The sequence below is a fragment of the Colius striatus genome, chromosome 4 (genome assembly GCF_028858725.1).
Source record: "Colius striatus isolate bColStr4 chromosome 4, bColStr4.1.hap1, whole genome shotgun sequence".
Classification (NCBI taxonomy): Eukaryota; Metazoa; Chordata; class Aves; order Coliiformes; family Coliidae; genus Colius; species Colius striatus.
The window spans coordinates 84083793-84105161 of NC_084762.1; the positions used below are offsets into that span (position 1 = coordinate 84083793).

The 21369-nt window shown below is 44.1% G+C and overlaps 2 protein-coding genes across 2 annotated transcripts in view; one reads left to right on the forward strand and one right to left on the reverse strand.

Moving 5' to 3' along the window:
• The window catches only part of MTBP (MDM2 binding protein), a 30903-nt gene extending 24155 nt beyond the window's left edge, over window positions 1-6748 (forward strand). Inside the window, exons 18-22 of the mRNA XM_061995593.1 lie at window positions 48-314; window positions 1475-1697; window positions 3267-3380; window positions 5052-5117; window positions 6580-6748. Coding sequence (XP_061851577.1) covers window positions 48-314; window positions 1475-1697; window positions 3267-3380; window positions 5052-5117; window positions 6580-6615 — 706 coding nt within the window. The 3' untranslated portion in view covers window positions 6616-6748. The remainder of the gene's footprint in view (window positions 1-47; window positions 315-1474; window positions 1698-3266; window positions 3381-5051; window positions 5118-6579) is intronic.
• Window positions 6749-11180: 4432 nt separating this feature from the next.
• Window positions 11181-21369, reverse strand: part of SNTB1 (syntrophin beta 1) — a 118797-nt gene continuing 108608 nt past the window's right edge. Inside the window, exons 5-7 of the mRNA XM_061995942.1 lie at window positions 18020-18216; window positions 16219-16409; window positions 11181-13814 (exon numbers count right to left, since the gene is read on the reverse strand). Of these exons, the coding sequence (XP_061851926.1) occupies window positions 13722-13814; window positions 16219-16409; window positions 18020-18216 (481 nt within the window). The 3' untranslated portion in view covers window positions 11181-13721. The remainder of the gene's footprint in view (window positions 13815-16218; window positions 16410-18019; window positions 18217-21369) is intronic.

Here is a 21369-nt window from a genome sequence, read left to right on the forward strand (position 1 = left end):
TAAAGCAGAGACTTTTCTCTCACATTTCTCACCCATATAAATTTCAGATACTGCCTAGATAACAGGAGAGCCTTAGAGAGAGATGTGGGATATGCTGAGCTTCAGACTCGTCTGATTCGCTATGAGACTCAGACTACGTGCACCAGGGAGTTCTGCCCTGTGCCGGCTGGCCTGAGCCCTCTCCCGTCTCCCGCGGTCCTGTCGGAGCCTGGAAGTGTCCCCGATGGAGAGTCTCTACAAAGTGAATTCAAAACAGAAGCAGCAAGGTTAAAGCGCAGATCAAAAGACTTGGATTGCTTTTATCCCAAGAAAAGGTAAAGCAGCAAATAAGTCTTTAGCATGAAATGTTTCAGTGGTCCCTTGTGAAATGCATCTTTTCTTTCATCTGTAAATGTCTCTAGTGAAGCTACCTAGACATCCTCTTCTGGTGTGACTTCTCACTGATAGTGTTAGATTAATCAACACCATGCAGCACAGGCACCTTTTATTTAAAGAGATTTGGAGTTGTATGTTGCAAAGTTTCAAGTGCTTTGAAAAGATGACAGCCTCATCTAGGACCTCAACTGGCAGTGCTATTACACTATAAACAGCTAAAGGTTTAGAAAGCCGAGCGCTGTACAAACAGAATAACTGAATGCCTAATCCAAAGGACTGCTGGTATGAGATGACCTACCACAATCCCTACTTATTGTCAGCCTTGTTTATTGAAGTCTTTTCTGAAAGTCTAGCTTTCAAGACTTCCCTTTGTACCTCGTCCTCATTCTGAAGCTGCAAACTCTTTGTGTCAATAACTGCTATATAACACTACTTCTGAGTTCTCTTTTTACTGTAGTAATTCTTCCTTCCTTTCAGTTTGATACCCTTTGTAATCTAATCACAGCAAGCCCTTAAGAGTGGTATGGTTTTAGGAATATCCATATCTTTTGCAGCTTACTGAATGGTTAGAAAAGAAGACGTGATTGCACTTAGCTCTTCATAAAGCAGAGTTTCAGGATTACCAACACTCTTACAGGTGAAGGATCAAGCATTACAGAGTTCCAGTGCATTGTAACATCCAGCTTCCCATAGTTAAAAATGAGTTGTGGCATTCCTGTCGGTCCAAAAGGAATGAGATAGTTTCAAGAAGTTCCTGAGACTGGAGAAGCAAACCTTGCTCTTCCTAGGTAGATGAAGGATATCTAAGCAAAACTACCCCTTCTTCTGAAGAGTTTCTCCTCTAAGTTACCTCATTTCTTCAGTTCATTTCTAGGCTTTTCCTAATCAGAGTTGCAATGTGCCTACATATCTGAGGACAAATCAGTCCATGAAGCCTTCCTATAATACAAAAACGTTTCATAACAGATTCCTGGCTGTTGTTTGCAAGAGTGTACAATACTTAATACTCTTAGCAGCAGCCTCTAGAGAGCAGAAAGAAAGGTACCAAAAGAGTAAATATAAAATCTAAAAGGTGTTTTTATCCTTTCTTTTTTTGCAGGCTAACCAAATCTGAGAGTACAGAGTCCCTGCTCTCACAGGCGAGCGGCAGCAGTGGGATGCACTGTGCAGTCACCATGACGAGGCAGCACCCAGAGAGATCCATGTCTTTGGCTTCAATGCCACTGAAACAGCCTGGGCAGCCCCACAAAGCCACCAGCAAGGCCACTGAGCCAGAGACCTCCAAGCCAGCTAAGGAATCAAGATCCCAGAAACACACAAGGGTAAAAGCAAAAAAGCATCTATGTAACTCCCTGCTGTGTGACCTGAGGTTTTAACTTTTTTTTGACTCCAAGTGAACTGACTTCATCTCACAGAATCACAGAATCCTAAGGGTTGGAAGGGACCTTTAGAGATCATCTGGTCCAGCCCCCCTGCCAGAGCAGGACCACCTAGAGTAGGTCACACAGGAACTCATCCAGGTGGGTTTGGAATGTCCCCAGAGAAGAAGACTCCACAGCCCATCAGGGCAGCCTGTTCCAGTGCTCCCTCACCCTCACAGGGAAGAAATTTTTCCTTATGTTTCTTTGGAACCTCTTGTGTTACAGCTTGTACCCATTGCCCCTTGTCCTGTCACTGGCCATCACTGGGAACAGCCTGGCTCCATCCTCCTGACACCCACCCTTTACGTGCTTGTAAACATTAATGAAATCACCCTTCAGACTCCTCCAAACTCAAGAGCCCCAGCTCCCTCAGCCTTTCATCATAAGGGAGATGCTCCCACCCCATCATCATTGTGGCCCTGTGTTGAACTCTGTCCAGCTGCTCCCTATCTCAATTTGTTACAATGGGATTCCATTCTGTTCACTTGTGTAAGTGAATCCCAAAGATGCAGCAGAACCAAGAAGTGAATGAGTACATAAGTAGCAGCATATGATGACCAAGGAATTAAGGCTGAGAGGGGTAACAGCTAGGAATAAAAAAAAGTGGGAATGGATATCAATGAATATAAGTTAGGAAACATGGAAAATTAATATAAAAACCCTAAAGGCACCAAAGGAATACCTGTGCTGGAAGGGTCAAAGCCATCGTGGGAGAGAAGGCTATCATGAGAACAGAAAGATACTCGAGTAGTTATACAAGACCATTAATTGAGATAACATTTGAATACTTTGGTGCAATAATGTTTAAGAGCTGTATATATTAGGAAAGCCACTTTTACAATACTGTACACCAAACTGTTTCTGGCTTGATGATACTAATTTTAAATGAATCCCAGCGTGCTAGAGAGGACGCTGCATGAATGTTGATGGCATACTGTCATAGGCAAGTTGCCGTGACCCAAGTAAGTGTAAATCAGTGTGACTCATTCAGACCTACAGCAAAGTTTAAACAGCTCTGATAAAAAGAATGTCAGAGTAAACTTTTTAATCTGAATGTAGTGTCTGATGATTATTTTTTTAATAAGGATGTGTCAAACAAGAATATCAAGAAAAGTGATGTGTATATATATGGATGTATAAAGTGTTATTGAGAAGATAAAACCCTTTGTTAAATCATTACCATTTCTTTCTGTCTTCCAAGCCTTATGTGAATATTCACTGATTCTTTACATTGCTTTGACATTTAAGCATTTCCTTAATTTTTGAGGTGAAGGAAATGGAAATAGGTAGTTTAAGTCTGCCCAGGTTAGGTCAGTGGGGTTGACAGCATTTGGCCAATGGATTCATGACAGACAAGACTGAAAAAGATGAGGTGTTTGTTGCTATGTGGGTTTGGTTTTTTTCCTTCCCTTGGACAAATTTTCATGCCGATAATTGGGATGAACTTATGTGTGTGTTTGTTTTTCCAAGATGCTGAAGGAGGTGGTTGCTAAGACTCTCCAAAAACATGGGATTGCAGAGGATCACAAGTGCTTTGCATCCTGCAGCCAGCGTCTGTTTGAGATATCAAAGTTCTACTTAAAGGTAATTAGAAGCCACACCTTACAGTTGCTTGTTCTTAGTGAAGTCAATCGTTCCTGAATTGGGCTTGAGATGTGAGATATTCTGATTTGCTTCAGGTAATATTTCTGGTGGTGTGTTAGTAGCATGTAGTGTGGGGATAAACCTTTGGACTTGTTAAATACAGAACCTAGTTTTACAGTATACTTTGGTGATGATTCATTTGTTTTTAAACACAAAGCAGTAGTCTTTTGTGTGAGGTAACGTGTCAAAGCAGTGGTCATGCTTCTTCAGGTCTTGAGCTGACTCCCAGCCATAGCTGTAACAGCTCAGCTTCTACCTTGTTCTAGGGCTCTTGCTTAATTGGTAGCTTATAGAACTGACTCAGAAACTCTAGTTCCCTGCCATGCTCACAGAAGTCCTTGTATTAAATGCATTGTATGTGTGCACAACTGTCTAACATGCACTGACTGGTCAGCACTCTGTAGAATTGCATCAATCTCATTTTTAAGAGAATGTGAGAACTCTTTCCACAATATCTAGTAAACTTTGTGAATCCATGCTTGAGCCTGTATCACTTAGTTACAAAGTATAGTTAAATTGCAATACAGGGTGTTTAAAGGCACTTACAGGCTGAGCTGCTGTTTCTGTCCATTTGCATGTGTTCAGCCTACCAGTATTTGTGAAGTAACTCAGTCACCTTCAGTGAAGGTAATTTGAGCTGAATGAAGTCGCAGTTGAAGAGGGTTTCCACAGACAATAACATCTTGCTGAGGAGCACCAGCTTCTTCAGTAAACAGGACACACTTGTGCATTCATTCTATAAGCACTCCCAAAATCTCCCTGAAATATGCCCTGAAGGAAGATCTTCTAATTCAAGATCAGAAAGACCTTCATGTAGGGATGAGTGAGCAGGGCAAGTCAGGTGAGTTCACAATTCCATCCCAAGTAGAAGAGCAAAAGGAAGAGTACTTCAGTGATCCTGATCCTTTCCAGCTGATCTAGAGAGAGGTGCAGCAGGATTTTATTCTCCTGAACTGTCTTGCAGCCCCAAGTCTGTAGGAGCCATTTGAATCCTTTTCTGTGCTGCATGCTTCAGAAGCATGATATCATAGGTATCATTTCCCTTTGGACACAAGTAGGAAATGGATTTTCTTAACTTTGCCTGAAGAGAAAGGAAAACTGTGTGCTTGCTTTGTTTGAGAAGCTGGATTAGGTTGGGCTGATTGGACTGCAAAACAGACAGTCCATTCCAGGTTTTCCCTTTCTTGCACTAATTGTCTTTCTCTCTATCTTCTTTGCTGTTCTTTGTCAGAACTCTGTAGTGCAGTCTAAGTACACAGTTATTGTCTACGTTTATATACAAATAAGATTTGAATTAGGACTGTAAGACCTTTGAATATCATTTAAGAAAGAACTTGAAATGTTTCTGGAAGTGTGTGGAAAGTTAGGCAAAGTGTGACTGAGTCATATACTTGAGTACTAGATTTGGACTGCTGTAGGGAAAGCTGCAACCCATTGCAATAGCTATCAGTTCTTTCTCTTTAAAAACCCCTCAAAGTCAAGTCATTTTTCTGTGGTTCTGAAAAAGGTGATGAAAGGGTAGTAGTCCTCCTGGTTATTAGGGCTCTTAGAGTCCCAACTGAGTGAGCATATGAGTTTGCTCATTCCTGTGGCTTTGTGTTTCATGTTTAGGATCTTAAGACTTCTAGAGGTCTTCTTGATGAAATGAAGAAAACAGCAAATAACAATGCTAAACAGGTAAGGCTATTTCTCTTTATTCCTGTAACTAACCAAGCCTAAATGTGGCTGTGGCACTTTGGTGGTAGAATGGCTTGAAGAGCTGCATTCCAGTGCCTGTGGGTCCTGTTTCTCTCAGATAAACTTGCTCTGAATCGGTAGTGCCATGGCAAAATTGCTACTTGCATATATTCAGGGTTTAGATGGTGTTCTAGCTATAGCTGCCAATATGATATGCCACAGTGAGAAATGGAAAGGAAGGCAAAAAATGTTTCCACATCCCTGCCAAAAAAAAACCAAAACAAAAAAAGAGGAGACATGAGATTCTTCTTCCTTTGAGAGAAGCCTGGATCATTAGGGAATTGTTCTGTCCTTGGGTTGGAGGAAATAACATTTCATCTCAAAGGTTAGGAAGCAATGAAGGATTTTATAAAAGGAAATAAATTGCTTAAAGGAAGCAGTGAAAATTAGTAATTTTAAGTTTAGGAATAACTGTAAATGCAAGAGATATCAGATTAGCTTATTTGTGGTGGGACTTACGTGAACAATAGCACACAGCACATGAGAGGAGCAAACACTTCTGCCCTCCACAAACTTCTCTGATTTAAACTCTGAGAAACTTGCTGAAGTGATTCCCTGATTAAACAAAAAAGTATTGTTCATATTTATAGTTTAACACCTTAAGTGGAAGGATTTGGACTGGGGTCATTCAATAACAAAACCCAAAATCTAAAAGAAAACTGCTGGATCCCCACAGAATTTATTCTACAAGAGCGATATTTACTGTGTTCTGTCCTGTGTTCCCCTGGGAATTGCTTCCCACAGATCGCAAGGTTTCAAAAACTCCACTGCTTGGTGTTGAACTGGGATACTGTGCTGAAAAATTGTTTCACTCCATCAGCTTTATCAGTGGAGGCCACTGGTGGTTTTATGTGTGTTTACTGTTGGTAAAGAGGCATTAAAATGGGGCATCTCTTCAGCTGGTCACCTCTCCCTCTGTTAGAGGACACTTTGAAACTACTTTCTAACAAAAGTAATTGTTTGTTAGATCAGGACTGACTAAGAGTGGTCAGTGGTGTGAAGAGCTGCCCTCTTTGGGAAACAGCAGCAGTAAGGGTGGCACATACAGCAGTGTGCATATTCTTCTGTATCCTTGCTTTTCCAGCTTTAGGAATCTGTGTGATTTAGCACCGTGTGTGCACCTTGTTGCTGGTACATGGAGAGGGTGGGGTGAAATAGCTCAGTTCAGGGATCTAAAAATACCTTCCTCTAAACAGGAGACATTCTGTGAGATTAAATAGAATTCTTGGGTAAGGCTGTATCCTCTCAGTTCATTAACAACTCTTTCTCCTTTTGAATGGATTGCTTTTAAATCCTGTTTGGTAAAACACCACACAGGTAATGATTACAAAAGAACTGACAAAGTGTATGAGATGTTCTGAAGTTGCTTTCAGGACCTTGGAGTTTACCTTTGTTTTCCCAGGTGATTGAATGGGTTTTGGAGAAGACTGGCAAATAGAAGCACTGCACAGAGGCTATTCACACCTTCCTAGATAAAGGAGACAGAGCACTTCTGATTGTAAGACAACATGGCACTGCCTAAGGCACACACAGAGAGCTGCACACTGGAGGGACTTTGGTCAGTGTGATGGCACAGACTCAGTTCTCAGGCACAGGAGCATGTCTGCAAACATGTTATATGGAAAATGTGAGTTTTAAAAAAAAGTACAAATGAAACAAGGGATTTTATTTTATTTGCTTATTTATTGTATTTGGCTTATTAAAAGCCATATAGCTTGACTTGGTTTGATTAAAGCTTTGTATGCTTTTATGGTTTTGTATAAAACCCCATGTATTTGGTTTTTATATGAATAAAAACCCCACCAGATTTCATTTTACTAACAAAATTACTTTGTTTTCTCCTTCTTGAACCAACCTGTTTGTGCCTGCTTGCCCTTGTATAACCAGCTGTTCACAGCCCCAACCGTTGACATTTTATAGAATAATTAAGAACAGTTCCTGTCCTGCAGGTGAAAGCAAACAGAGCTGGGATTGGAGTCACAGTTATCTCACTGTTCTAGTATATGGGGGGGAAAAAAGCATGTCTGTTGAAAGTTGATGGAAAGTCCCATTAAAGCTTTTACAGGCTGAATTTCTGGTATAATTTCATGTGTTCTCTTTAGAAGCGCTCCTTAGAAACAATTCGTAACAGAGGTCTGAGATTTCTTTTCATGGGGGAGAAGGAAATCAAAGTGAAAGCAGTGATGATGGTTGTTGAGAGTTGTGGAGGAGCTGGTGTGCTGGGATGAAATAGAATGGGAAGAAGAATTCCTCCCTGACCTGTAAGCACAGTAAAATGCTAAATTCAGCCTCAGTTTCCTTAAGTCTCAGGCACATACCTGGCCTGGATAATGTAACTATTCAAGTTACTATTACATGGAGATAAGGAGCTCTACCAAAATAAATAGTTTTTCAGCTTCCAGTGTAAGGATTTCCTATTCATCATCTAATTGAACATGATTACAGTTGATAGAGAGGCAGTGTTACTGCTTGCTCTGTTTCCCTGGAAGGAAAATGGATTAAGCAATACTAATATAAATGAAATTTGATATTACAGAAAAGTAATTGAACTAAACCACGTGGAAGTTAGATTTAATACTCTGAAACATATTAATTCTCTGAAGAGCCTTCCTGATTTTGTGACTTTTATTCTTTGCTTAATTCTATTTTTGTGTAAAGTGAAGCCCTAAGGAGGTTCTTCATGTCTTTACAGGATCCTCTTGCATCTAACTCTTCTGTTCCTTTGTTCCAAAGTGTATTGTTCTGAACTCCACAAGACCTTTTATATGTGGGTCTCTACTTGTTGGAACTGCACTCTGAGCCCAGCAGGAAAGCTCTGCAGATGTTTTACTGTGACACGGGGCTGTAGTGAGTACAAAGTGTTTCGTAGCCCAGGACAAATATAACTACTTAGGAGCAGGATTACATTTGTCTGCAAAATGCCACACATCCATAGCATCCAGGTTTTACTGATTTGATGATGTAGAAATGTAATGAAGGTAGATATTTAAACAGTTGTTTCATAGGTGCATCCACAAAATTGCTCCAAGGCATTGATTCCTGTCTACGCCTCACAAAGTCAGAAACCAAGAAATTCATGGAGATGTTAATCTTCCTTAATGTCTGATGTTGAGTAAAGGAAGTCTCTGTGCCCAAACAGAGAAAAGCTGTAGGTTCCAATCTCATCTCTTCAGCCTAAATGCTGATACTTTTATCCAAAACTTGCCTGGACGCGTTCCTGTGTGACCTGATGGAGGTGAAAAGGTGATGGGGTTGGAACAGATGATCTCTAGAGGTCCCTTCCAACCCCTACCTTTCTACAAAATACTAAAGCAAGCCACTGAAAATTGTATTTCCTTCTTAATTTGGGAGGTTTATACACTTCTAATTACAAAAGCTTTGCAGTTAATAAATCATGCATAAGTTGATAAGCAGAAGTACAGAAACTCCATAACTTACAAAGTATGTGAGGCTAGCTGCCACGAGCACAGAAAATCTCAGGAAACTAATTCATACTCTTTAACTGACTTTTTTGATGGAAAACTATCAGCATGTACCTCTACAAAGACTTCTATACAAAGTGCTTTTAAACATTATTTTCTCAGTCCTGCCTTACATTTCTGTGGTGCCCATGGTGAGCCCTGCCTGGATGTAGATACTAACTATCCTACTTCAAGTAGAACCCAATGGTTATGGCTTTAATTAATTCTGGAGACTCGAAGGCTGTCCTGAAATAATCAGCAGGAAAGCTGATTAGGGAAGTTAGGGAAACAGAAGCATTTTGATGTGTTTGTTTGCATGTTTCACAGGGCTGAACTAATACAATGCTGCCTGTGTCTCATTTGCTTTGTTGTTATGTGGGGGTTTCCTTAGGGTGATAGCTAGTTTATTATCATGGCTTAGTAACACTGTGCCCTGTTTTGAGTTGTGGTAACTGTCCTTCTCCGTGCTCTAACCTACAAAAAAGCATGCAAATTTGACCTGGCCTGTCCTGGAGGCGCTAAACCGAGTGATCTTAATCTGTCATAGGTCAGAAACCCCACACTAGGAGTTCCCCCAGCACAACTCTACATGACACATCACCCTTTGCCTCTGAACTTCCACTTATTCTCTTGTTTGTGGCTGTCGAACCCAAAGTCCAGTCTGCCCTGGGTGGACTTTGTGGCTTGCTTTCATGTTTCTGCAAGTCACATTCACCAACAGCCATTTATGGTTTACCTGTGGTCCTTGTTACGTGCTTCCACAACGCTGGGGTAAGTTAGTGCTGATGTGGCTGGATGGCTTGGTGACATGAGCACTCCTAATGTTCCAGCAATTGCATCATGCATATCCTTGGGCTACCACAGAACTGAGCTTGGGTACAAATCCTTTTCCAAATTCATAGTTCTCCCTCAGGATTTGTTTTCCAATGCCTCTAAGTATTTACACAAGCACAGAAATTCTCATGAGGGAAACAAACTGAAAAGCTAATCCTGTGTGGAAAAAGCAGCTGGTAATGTTCCCAAGATGTTGTTATCTTTTGATTTTTACTTAAATATTTAATGATTTTCTCTTCATGCTTTTAAACTAACTTTTGCCCTGGTCAGTCTAGGGCTTCACTTACATCAAGCAGGCTGTTTCTTGAAATTTTGCTAGTATATCTTTAAAATCAGAGTCACCTCTGAATGCAGAAGTGGCCACACTAAATATAGTTCCCAATTTATAGTAATAGTATATAGAGTGATTGTGTGTGTATGGATAGTGTAATGTAAAATATATACTATTAGTAATAGTCTGTTTAGTAAATAGCCCCAGTAAAGAGCTAGTTACAACGCTGCCAGCTTGGCTCTTAGGAAAAGATAAACTTATAAATCTATGATGGTCTAAGAGTCATTTGTTTAGCTCTGATTCTGCTTCCACTGAAACCAGAGACACTCCACTGAACTTTTAAACACAGGCAAGAGGCCATTGAGAAGTCGTGCAGATGGAAATCGGATCAACCTCTGCTTCAGATCAGCTGCACTTCGAATGCGAAGTGCTGGATGGAGTGTGGCCCTGTGTCCTGGGGGAAGAGGGAATACTCACCTCCAGCAGAAGGACAAAACACTTGTTCTGTTATTTGGAAAGGCCAGTTGGAATGATGGCAGTGGTAGTGATTTACTTGGTAGGTGTGAAGAGTTATGTTCTGATTTTTAATGTACCTTAAGAGAGATGCTGGTTCCACTTAAAGAGCAAGACTCTTAGGAAACACCAGTCTTCTTCCCTCAACACAAGCAGATCAGCTTTCTTCTGTTTTTTTCTTAACAAACACCTTGGATCACATTTTTCCAGTAACATATGTTCCAAAAGGTATCCAAGCCTGTATGTGGGTGAAGCTGCTAGACAACCATTCTGATCAGACTGCTCCATTTACAGTCAGTATCTTGTGACAAGAGTGAAACTCTGAAAGACCTGTTTTTTAAGATTTCCACAAGGCTGGTCTGCCATACCTGGGGTCATACTGAAAGAACAGGATTCAGTTCCCACAGCTGGCTTTTCTATTTGGGCCACTCAGTGAAGAATTAAAGTTGAAGAGATGGGCACCATCATTTTTCCCATGAGATATGCACAGTGCGTGTTGGCCTTGCTCCTTGAATGCAAAAGCCTGAGCAGAAGTTTCTGCTGCTTTGTTTTTTTTACCAGTTCTACACCTGCCCAAGTCAGTATAAGCAGAAGAGAAGTGCTGTTGCTTCTGCAGAGGCGCTGAGCCCTCTGCCCAGAACATCCTGGTGGCAGCAGCCAGCACTGTGAGGGACCCCTCAGCTGGTGAGGGCAGCACAGCCGGCACGGTGGGGCTCGCTGCTCCTCGTACCTCATTCCATGAGTAACATTAATGGTTCTCTCAACTAACTCAATTCTTGACTAAATGACTGAGGTTTAAAATGTCTTTTTTCCCCAGCCCAAACCCCAAGGACAGCCTTCTGAACAGCTTGCTGTGGTACAAAGTAAGCTCACCTCACAAAAATCCAATAAATGATTTTATTAAATATACTCTTTTCCTCTAAAATATAAATATTCACTATACTCTTATAAATGTGGAGTAGGTCCATATTTCATTTGCCTATCCCATCCAAATATGAATCAGTCCAAAATCTGAAAATGAAGAAATAACATCTGTCATTATCATTATGTTTTTTCTATAAATATATATGAATTTTCTTTTCAAATGGTTTAGTTATTGACTTATACTTTATATAGTACTGAGCACCTTAGGTTACATATTGTGTCATTTAATTGTTGGTACTAACATAGGAATTTGTAATATTTACAATGCACATACATGTCAGGTCTAACATTCCAGTGATTGGTAAGTGTGAAAGGAGTCAGGAAATAGTGCAGTTCATTTTTACTGATGGATTTAACCTACCCCACACTATGCAAGTTTTCACTTTCACCTCTGCAACTTTCACAGGAGCCTGCAGCCAAATGTTTAAGTTCTACTTTGGAACAGCAGCAAAAGTGTCCTGAATTGCTTTTTAAGAACTTGACACAAGAGCTTCCTCACTGATGTGATGGGAGGTGATCCTGGAGGGGACAGTCCCCCGGCGTACCGACCCCTCGCAGCTTCTCAGGAGACCTTCCAGAAGCTTCCAAGGCAGAGGAGACCCAAGGGACTGCCACAGGCAGTTCTGTGAACAGCAGTGGGCACTAAATGAGAAATGGCTGTTTGGAAGTTACTGGTATGTTATGTAACCTGCCACCTCCTACCTGGGGAAGTTACATGAAGAACGAGTTTGGAAGTGCAAGTACCGTGAGAGTCAGCCTGAAGCCAGGAGCTCAGCCAGTCCCCTCCCAGCCGTGCCTTTGACTGCTGAGAGGTGCTGGGTGTGGGGCTGCTCTTCCTTCTGCCCACTGAGCTGTTGTTCTTCAATGATCGCTTCCTGTAGTTCCAAATTCAGCCCATCATCTTAGTTCTTTAATTAGTTTTGATGATTAACCAGCCCTATGGAAACCAGCCCAAAGTCCTCTGCAGTGAATAGGCCGAGTGCCACTTCCCTCTCCAGACTTGGCTTAAAAGCAACATGGAACCAAACTACGTTTCTAATTTTGGTCTTTGCCAGCCAAGGGATGCTAAGCTGAAACTTCTGTGCTTTCTCAAGAATAAAAGAAGTGGTGTAATATGACAAGTGAACTTCCACAGACTTTGGGTTTATTACTTTCTGTACACTTCCTGTCCTTCAAAGTGTGAATTTCAGGCAAAACTCTAAAATCACACAAAACCCCTCCCCCATCTGAAGCAGTTCTCTTTACAAAGTAGGAGCAACCTAAATGCCATCCCTGTTATGCTGCTTTCTGTTCCCACCTGACCACATTAAGCCAATTGTGTGCTTCCAGGTTCAAGCTTTATCATCTCTGACAATGAAGGTCAACATTCCTGCCTGTGTTGTGCTCAACTGAGGCTGAAAAGCTGGGAGTCACATGTTTGGACTTAAAACGGTAAGTTGTGGTGCACAACAAGAACTAGTAAGTTATGGGTACGGAGGTGAACGTCTTAACCTTTCACCAGCAAGGAACAGCTTGGGATTTCCCAAGTCATGCTCATAGGAGCAGTTCCCTATTAAGGCTTTTCTGGCAGTGCAGCTCATGTCCCTGCCTTGGTGCTTTTCCTCACTGTTGGGGAGCTACTTGAATAACTTCTCTGATCTAGTCTAGAAAACTTGAAGTCTTCCTCTGTTCCCACATTTGTTCTTCTGTGAAGACCCCACAAACAGCCTCATCAGAGCTGAGGGGATGACACAGTTGGGACAGGAAGCTCAGCATGGCTTTCTGTTGGAAAAACTGCCGTGGAAGGGTGCTGGCAGAAGCTGAGCTCACCCCTCAGTGTGGATTCAGGGAACTCCAGGATGCTCCTACCTGTGCCCTGCTGAGAGGCAGCTCCCACCACAGCTGGCTGTGCGTGGCATCCATCGCCTGCATCGTGCCCAAGGTGTCTTCACCACCTCATGTGAAAGTGCCCCTCAGCAGAGCCCCTCCAGCTGTTCACTGGCTACAGCTGCATTGCTTTAGAGCATTCTGCTCAAGGGTGTTCTGCTCTGCTGAGCATGCTCTGCTGGGTTCTGATAGTGCCCCGAAAGAAAAACCTGCTGGAAGTGGTGCGCAGGTTAGCACAGGAAAAAATATTTACTGGTGGGACAGTGGTGGGACAGACTCATTTGGAAACCTCCTACACAACCAACCTTGAGCTTGCACCACAGCCAACCCCCACTCATCTGCTTAGCCCTTTACTTATTCTAGATAAACAAGTCCGTTGCAATAGGCACAATTTATGATTCTGAAACATTTCCAGGTATGGCACTACACGTTTTTAATGTCTGACATGGGATTTCAAAGCCCCATTATTTACAATGAAATCCACTATTTTCCTTGTCATGCCACCTTTTTATCTGACCAAAATGAAACCTGGGCCTTGGCAGACTGCAGAAATGACCAAGGGCTGGTACTGAGCCCTGGGCTGGTGTATGCTGCGAGCTGCTATGGGCTGGTGCTGCTGGCTTAACTTCAGGTTAGCATGGTCACTCCCTCTTTGAAGAAACAGATGTATCCCACTTATGCCACCAGGCCAAGTCTCGTAATCTTTGCCGACAGGAAGGAATGAATGATGAACACAATTGGTTTTGGACAGGAATGAAGGTCCAGTTGCTGCAAGTACAGAAAGAAAGCAAGTTGAGAATGGTTAGATTAGTTTACAGCTGAAATAAGCAATCATTTATGGAGAACTTCATTAACTGCTGCCTGGTATTTTCAACAGGTTTCTATTAATAAAAGCCCTTTATTACAACATATTGGCTTTTCTTCACATACAGCTGCAAATACACATACAGCTGCTGCATGAGGGGACAGAGTGTACCCTCAGCAAGGTCCCAGATGACACCAAACTGTGAGGACTGGCTGATACCCTAGAAGGCTGTGCTGCCATTCAGTGGGATCTCAACTGTCTTGAGAGTTGGGCAGAGAGGAACCTCATAAGGTTCAACAAGGACAAATGCAGAGTCCTGCATGTGGGAAGGAACGACCCCATGCACCAGTAAAGGCTGGGGACTGACCTGCTGGAGAGCAGCTCTGTAGAGAGAGACCTGGGAGACCTGGTTGATAATAAACTGAATATGAGCCAGCAATGTGCCCTCATGGCCAAGAAGGCCAATGGCATCCGGGGATGCATCAAGAAGAGTGTGGCCAGCAGGTTAAGGGAGGTTCTTCTCCCTCTCTACTCTGCCCTGATGAGGCCTCATCTGGAGTCCTGTGTCCAATTCTGGGCTTCTCAGCTTCAGAAGGACAGAATACTTCTGGAGAGAGTCCAGCACAGGGCCACCAAGATGATCAGGGACTGGAACATCTTTCATGTGAGGAAAGGCTGTGGGAACTGGGGCTGTTTAGTCTGGAGAAGAGGAGATTGAGGGGAGATCTTATTAACATTTACAAATATCTAAATGGTGGATGTCAGGAGGTTGGGACATCCCTTTTTTCTATTGTAGCTAGCAACAGGACAAGGGGTAATGGGATGAAGCTGGAACACAAAAAGTTCCACTTAAATATAAGAAAAAACTATTTCACTGTTGAGGTGAGGGAGCCCTGGCACAGGCTGCCCAGGGGGGTTGTGGAGTCTCCTTCCTTGGAGGTCTTCAAGACCCACCTGGACATGTTCCTTTGCAACTTGATCTAGGTGACCCTGCTTTGGCAGGGGGGTTGGACTAGATGATCTCTAAAGGTCCCTTCCAACCCCTACCATTCTATGATTCTATGAAATAGGTTACTAAGAGTAAGTGTCTTGAGAGCAGATGAGATCCTGGTGCCTCTGGGCTTGCACCCACTTGGGTAAGCAACAGAAAACTGAGTCAGATGGTGCAAGCAGATTTGCAATAGGTTCCCTCAGGTTCTGTTTCTGCCCAGGGAGGGTGGTGGTGCTGCTGTGCCTGACAGGCACCACATGGCTGATGGTGGAACGCTGCACCTTCTGCTGGAGCTGAGTGGAGGCTCCTCTGCACACGCACACCGACCCCAGATGAGGCTTCCTTTTCCATAGTCACAGTTCAGATCATCTCACTGGGTATTTGCTGAGTGTGGCAGGGTTGTCTGTGTGGACAACAGGTTCAAGATAAACCGTGTTTGCCTTTCCAGACACGTATCAACTTTATTGAGGGCTAGGAACAAATTCCTTTCTGACAGCCTGACGGTGAGCAGGTCACAGAGTGGATGTTATCAAAGGGGATGTGAAGAATTAGGCACCCAGCATGCTCACAAACTGCTGAAAAAATGTGGCAGGAAAGACTACATTTACATGCCTAATTTATGGTATCCAAACTGCTCAAGGAATAAGCACCTTGCCTGTAGGCATTGTGGCAGCTAACTTAGGGGCCTAAGCAGACAGATTGCACTGTAGCCTTCAATTTCTTTCAGCAACCTGATGTTCAAAAATGTCTAAAATATTGCTTGCTGTAGTTTATCTCCTTGTAAACCCAGGTTATTACATAGAATAGAATAATAGAATCATAGAATTGTAGGGGTTGGAAGGGACTTGTAGAGATCATCTAGTCCAACCCCCCTGCCAAAGCAGGTCCACCTAGATCGGTTCACTCAGGAATGTGTCCAGGTGGGTTTTGAAGACCTCCAAGGAAGGAGCCTCCACACCCTCCCTGGGCAGCCTGTGCCAGGGCTCCCTCACCTGAACAGGGAAATAGTTTTTCCTTATGTTTAAATGGAACTTGTTCTGTTCCAGCTGTTCCAGCTTCATCCCATTACCCCCTGTCCTGTCACTAGATAAAACAGAAAAAAGTGATTCCCCAACCTCTCGACATCCACCATTTAGATATTTGTAATTAATGAGTTCCCCCTGCAGCACAGTTACACTGAACCAGAAAGCATGATGTCTAAATCGTGGCACTGGAACCTGGTACTGGGCAGCTGCTATTAAAACAGGAAAGAACAGAATATTTGAGTTGGGAGATACTGACAGCAACCATCCAGTCCAACTTCCATTAGTGCTTCTCCTCCCTCAGAGCCTGGGCCACCAAAGAGGCTTAGTTAACGTGCCAAACACAGTACTTACAATTTCTCCATCCTTTCCTCCAAAGTCTAAGTAAAGCATCCGGATCCCATCGTCAGAGGACATCTTCAGCCTTTCGTAGGGGTATTGTGCAATAGTCTTGGCGAAGGCACCGTCGTGCGGCTCGGCTGCCAGGGAGAAGCCGTGCTCGTAGTGGATGGTCAGGCGGCACTCCTGGCCTTTGTACGTGCAAGCTGAAGGGAGAAACAAACGTTTGCCTGCAACCTTCTTACAAGCAACTAATCCCATTTGGCTGCAGACAGCTGCATTTTTGAGTTGATCCCAACACCACCTGGCAGAAAGTCACCTTTCCTAAAACGGGGCTAATCCTGTGCTGACCCTAAACCCGCAGAGCTGGGGAAGCAGCAGAAATCTTTGGGTTGTGCAAGGCCCAAGCAAAGTGTGTTGGCCACAATATGTGTTGGCCATGGTGTAAGCACAGACTAAACTCATCCCCAGCAGTGACAGTACTGATGTCAGTCTGCTCAGTTACTCTCTATGTTCTTCACATTGCAGAGTTCATCTGCATGCTGACACAAAACCAGTCTATTTAAGCTTAAGAAGGCTCAGGCTGGTGCTTCCTCCCTCCAAATCCTGCCAAAAGTCACAGCTACCCTTGTTTTTATGCCTGATAGACGTAGCCAAACTGAACAAACGGGGCACACAATGCATGAGAAAATAAGGAGCTCTAAAGGGCTTCCCTGAAGTACTTTGATAAAGATGAAGACACCTCTGAGTCTTCATTAGTGTCGTGGTAATTGAAAAAAGGCCCAGATAATTGTATATAATAGCTACTGCAGCAGAAACTCTGCATCTTACCCTCAGCTCAGAAACACAGGCCATGATTCAAATGAAAAAATGATGAGTTTAGGTGTTCACACCCCAGACTGTTGTTCACTTTGCTGTGAACAGCTTTGCCAAGAAGGGTTCTAGGCACTGGGATAAAAGCACCACGATAAAAGAAGGGGCTGATGCCCTCCTCAGGCTTTTGGAAAGACAGACATCCGTGTCACTGGGCTGAGGAGATGGACGTGCCCTCGAGGTGCTTCCCACTGAACACAGGGGTTGGTTTCCCCCTCAGAGGCCCTCACAAAGCAGCTTGAGCTCCCTGAGATTCACAAAATCGGAGCTGCCCTTTGTCACGGGGTAGATTTGTGCTTTGGCTCTTGCTCTCATATTTATAGGCAATAAGGGGAGATAACATTCAACTTTAACAGCCCTACCAACTGAGAGCTAGTAGGGGAAAGACTAAGGGCACTCAAGAGAAAGGCACAGCCTCAAAGCCCCAGAGCCACCCCAGGCTAGCAGCTACCTGGCTGAATGGGCCATCACTCCAGAGCACCTGCAGCCCATTACTTTTCTTCCAGTTAATTTTGCACACACAGAAGTGACACACGGATGTTCAGGGAGGGAAATGACTAGCTGTCAAAATGTGGCTGTTGAACTGGTTTGTATTTTTTCCCTTTTCAAGTGAGCTGGGTGAATCAATAACCAATTGATGCTTGTGAATGTGCTGGTTCCCCTCTGCCTCGTCCCTCCTGCCAGGCTATTGGGAGTCTCCTAAATCTCAGAAAAAAAGGCTCTTTTCTGTGTGTTTCTGGCCAAACTTCTGATGGTCACACCTCTGTGGCACACAGCCCTGTATGGCTGACTACAAAACAAGCCCAAAAGTCAGACTGACAGTGACTGTGTCGCTGGCCGCAGGTGCTTTGCCAGTATCTTAAACACATTTTTACCACCGCATCAGCTGCAGCAGGAGGAGCCTGGGGAGCTGCGGAGCCGCGGCGCGGCGGGTGCTACTCACACGTGGTGATTTCGGTGATGAGCTCGGCGGCGTTGTGGCAGCCCTGCACCACGCTCCGTGTCCACAGCGACAGCTCTCGGCTGGTCTCTGTCCTGAAGAGGTGCGTTTCGATCCCCTGCCTAGTGCCCGTGCGCGTGGCGAACGACAGATCCAGCCCTGGCTGCGGCGAGCCTTTCCCTGGGCCTGAATGGACCAACCTGCAAGTGCGTGGGGAACCGTGGCAGAGGAATGTAACGCTGGCACAGGGCACTGCCAAAACCCCAACCCCAGCACAGCTCTGCTCCCCGAGGTTGAGGGAGGATCTGCTCCCCTTCTCTCTGCCCTGGTGAGGCCTCATCTAGAGTCTTGTGTCCAGTTCTGGGCTCCTCAGCTCAAGAGGGACAGGGAAGTGCTGGAGAGAGTCCAGCACAGGGCCACCAAGATGATCAGGGGAATGGAACATCTTTCATATGAGGAAAGGCTGTGGGAACTGGGGCTGTTTAGTCTGGAGAAGAGGAGACTGAGGGGAGATCTTATTAACATTTACAAATATCTAAAGGGTGGGTGTCAGGAGGTTGGGACATCCCTTTTTTCTGTTGTAGCTGGCAGCAGGACAAGGGGCAATGGGATGAAGCTGGAACACAAAAAGTTCCATTTAAACGTAAGAAAAAACTATTTCACTGCTCAGGTGAGGGAGCAGTGGCACAGGCTGCCCAGGGAGGGTGTGGAGTCTCCTCTGGAGGTCTTCAAGACCTACCTGGACACATTCCTATGTGACCTGATCTAAGTGGACCTGCTTTGGCAGGGGGGTTGGACTAGATGATCTCTAAAGGTCCCTTCCAACCCCTACCACTCTATGATTCTATGAACCATGGTTCAGAGCACGAGACCTCGCATCTCCTCGGTATATGAGCTTAAAGTGACTCCCAGGGACGCTCAGAAGGGTGAAGGTCTGAGGCAGCAGGTACAGGAGCAGCCAGACATGCAGGTGAAAATGGGGACATCCCAAATTTCCTCATGAGTTGTGTAAAACACCCCTTTAGGTGAGGAACTGAGAGAAACCGCTGACTGGGGTTTGGTGCACAGATATAAGCGCTCGATTAGATGGGGCAGATGAACCCAACTTTCACTGTCAGCAGCATTTGCCATAAAGCTTAAACATCTGCAGACAAACTCAGTGATAAATGCTGTTGAATAAAGTAAGAAGTTCTGCAAAATACACAGATGCTAAAGTACTGCCCTGTGCATACTTTTCCCATAAGGAACTTGTAAAATACACAATATTGCTGGTACCTGAAATTCTCTCACATTTTGCTGCAATTAACATTTTTTTGCCTGGCATCAACAGCTGATCTCCAGTGGCCAGGAAATGTTCGTTCATCTGGGCAAACGCTCATAATATTTAGTTCTTCTCTAAGACTCCCCTTTGGAGGTTCTGTTTTCCCATTAGAAGTGTGGACAGTGAATATAGAAGTCACTCAGACATGAAACTTGTTCAGCTGAGTAATCTGAAGAGGTCACCACTCAGATCCAGAGTCTAACCCTCAGAGGGAGTCACCACATGGAATTCTGCTGAAAAGCTTATTTCTGTCTTGTGTCTCCTGTTTACAATTCTACAGTCAAACAATAGGCTTCACATGAGACTAGGAAGTGAGTATGTGGCATGGTGGCAGACCACTTGTGCTGAAGGATGCAACACTGATTATAGTCATCATCTGAATGCTGATTCACCCTCAAATTATTGTTTTGCATCTGGATGAATAGCTGCCTGTTAGCTCACACTGTAGAAGCGTGCTAATAAACAGAGATGGTTTAACAGGAAAAAAAAAAGAGTAGAAAGGAAAGAAAAAGCACAACTTCAGCTTTTCAGTTACTGAAACTGTAACCCCAGGGCGTGTGAAGTTTTCCCCAAGGCCCTGGCAGCCCGTGTGATGCCTTGTGCCCAGCAGTTGTGTCCCTCTTCCATACCCTGCTACAAGGTTTGCAAGATTTGTTCACACTCAGGTGTGTGGTAATTTTCTTTGGATTTTGAGCATCTGCCTTGATTTCATGGTCCCAGGAGGTCCCAGGAGGTCCCAGGATGTAGACTATCCTGGTCAGAGCTGCCCTGCCCTGTGTCTGTAGGAAAGTCTCTTTCAGGGAGGCCCAACCACCCTCCCCAAATGCCTTTTTCCCTCTAGGAGGGCTGTGTTAATGCCCTACTCAGCTTTGATACTCGAGGCCTCCCAACTGCACCCAGGGCCGACTTTGCAATAGGAGAGTCAGCAGCAAACAAACAGCCCCCAAACTGTAATTCACTTTCATTTGGCTTGAGGAGGGGAAAACTCCGAGGGGAAATTGCATTTTGATAATTAGGGTAAGAGACAGGGAACTGAGATCTCCAATGACTGCTACCTGTCCCCAGGCAGTCTCCCCCAGGCACTGCAAGGCCACCTCTCTCATGCTGCCTTCTGCTGCCAGGGTGACTGTGGGAAAGCCAGGAAAACTACATCAATTTTGTCATAAAAAATAACCCTATTCTCCCTGGTCATCCCTTCTCCTCTATATAGTGCTGACAGACAGTTTCAATGTATGATTCCCCTTCAAATCCATCCCCCTGCTTCCTACATCTTCATGCTTTATGCATAACACTGGCATTGTACTGTTTTCAGCATGTGGACAGAAGGAAGATAGCCTTTACAGATTAAATGTATGTGGGCACATCCAGCATGAACATTGTTTCTTGCCTGACTTCTCAGTCACATTATCCCCACATTATTACAATTTTGGTCTCACTATTGAAAAATCCTTTTCTGTCATACAACTCCAGATTGTGCTTTGGAAAACCATGCAGTTAAATACCAACTGGGCAAACGTGCACAGGAACATTTGAGGGTATTTATGTACCAGCTGTCGGTACTGATGCATTTGGGTACAGGTCAAAGGATTCCCAAGCTTTAATAAAGTTGCATTCACATGAGCTGTTTCATTTACATAAAAGACACTTCATCCTAAAGACCACAAAAAACCACTTAGACACTTTTCAGAAGGCTTCCCCTTGCCATCACCTCCTGTTGCTCTGACTGCAGTAGAGGTTGTCACCGTGGTGCACCCCAGAACTGAAAAGTCACCTGAGGGCTGGCTCTGGTCATATTCACTCAACAGTCCCTGAATGTTACTTGGCTCAGTGCAGGTTTCTGAGCTGTCTGTGAGGCCAAAGCAGCCCGAGTGTGTCCCTGGAGAAGCCAGAACTGCAAATGGCAGGAGGAGGTTGGTCACCATCAGGTGCACAGTGTGTAGGCAGTAGGCAGTGGCTGTAAAATGCAACTCTTGGCATGTTCCAGAGAGCCTGGGAGTCACTTCTAATCTCTGATTTCTCCCTTGTCTCTATG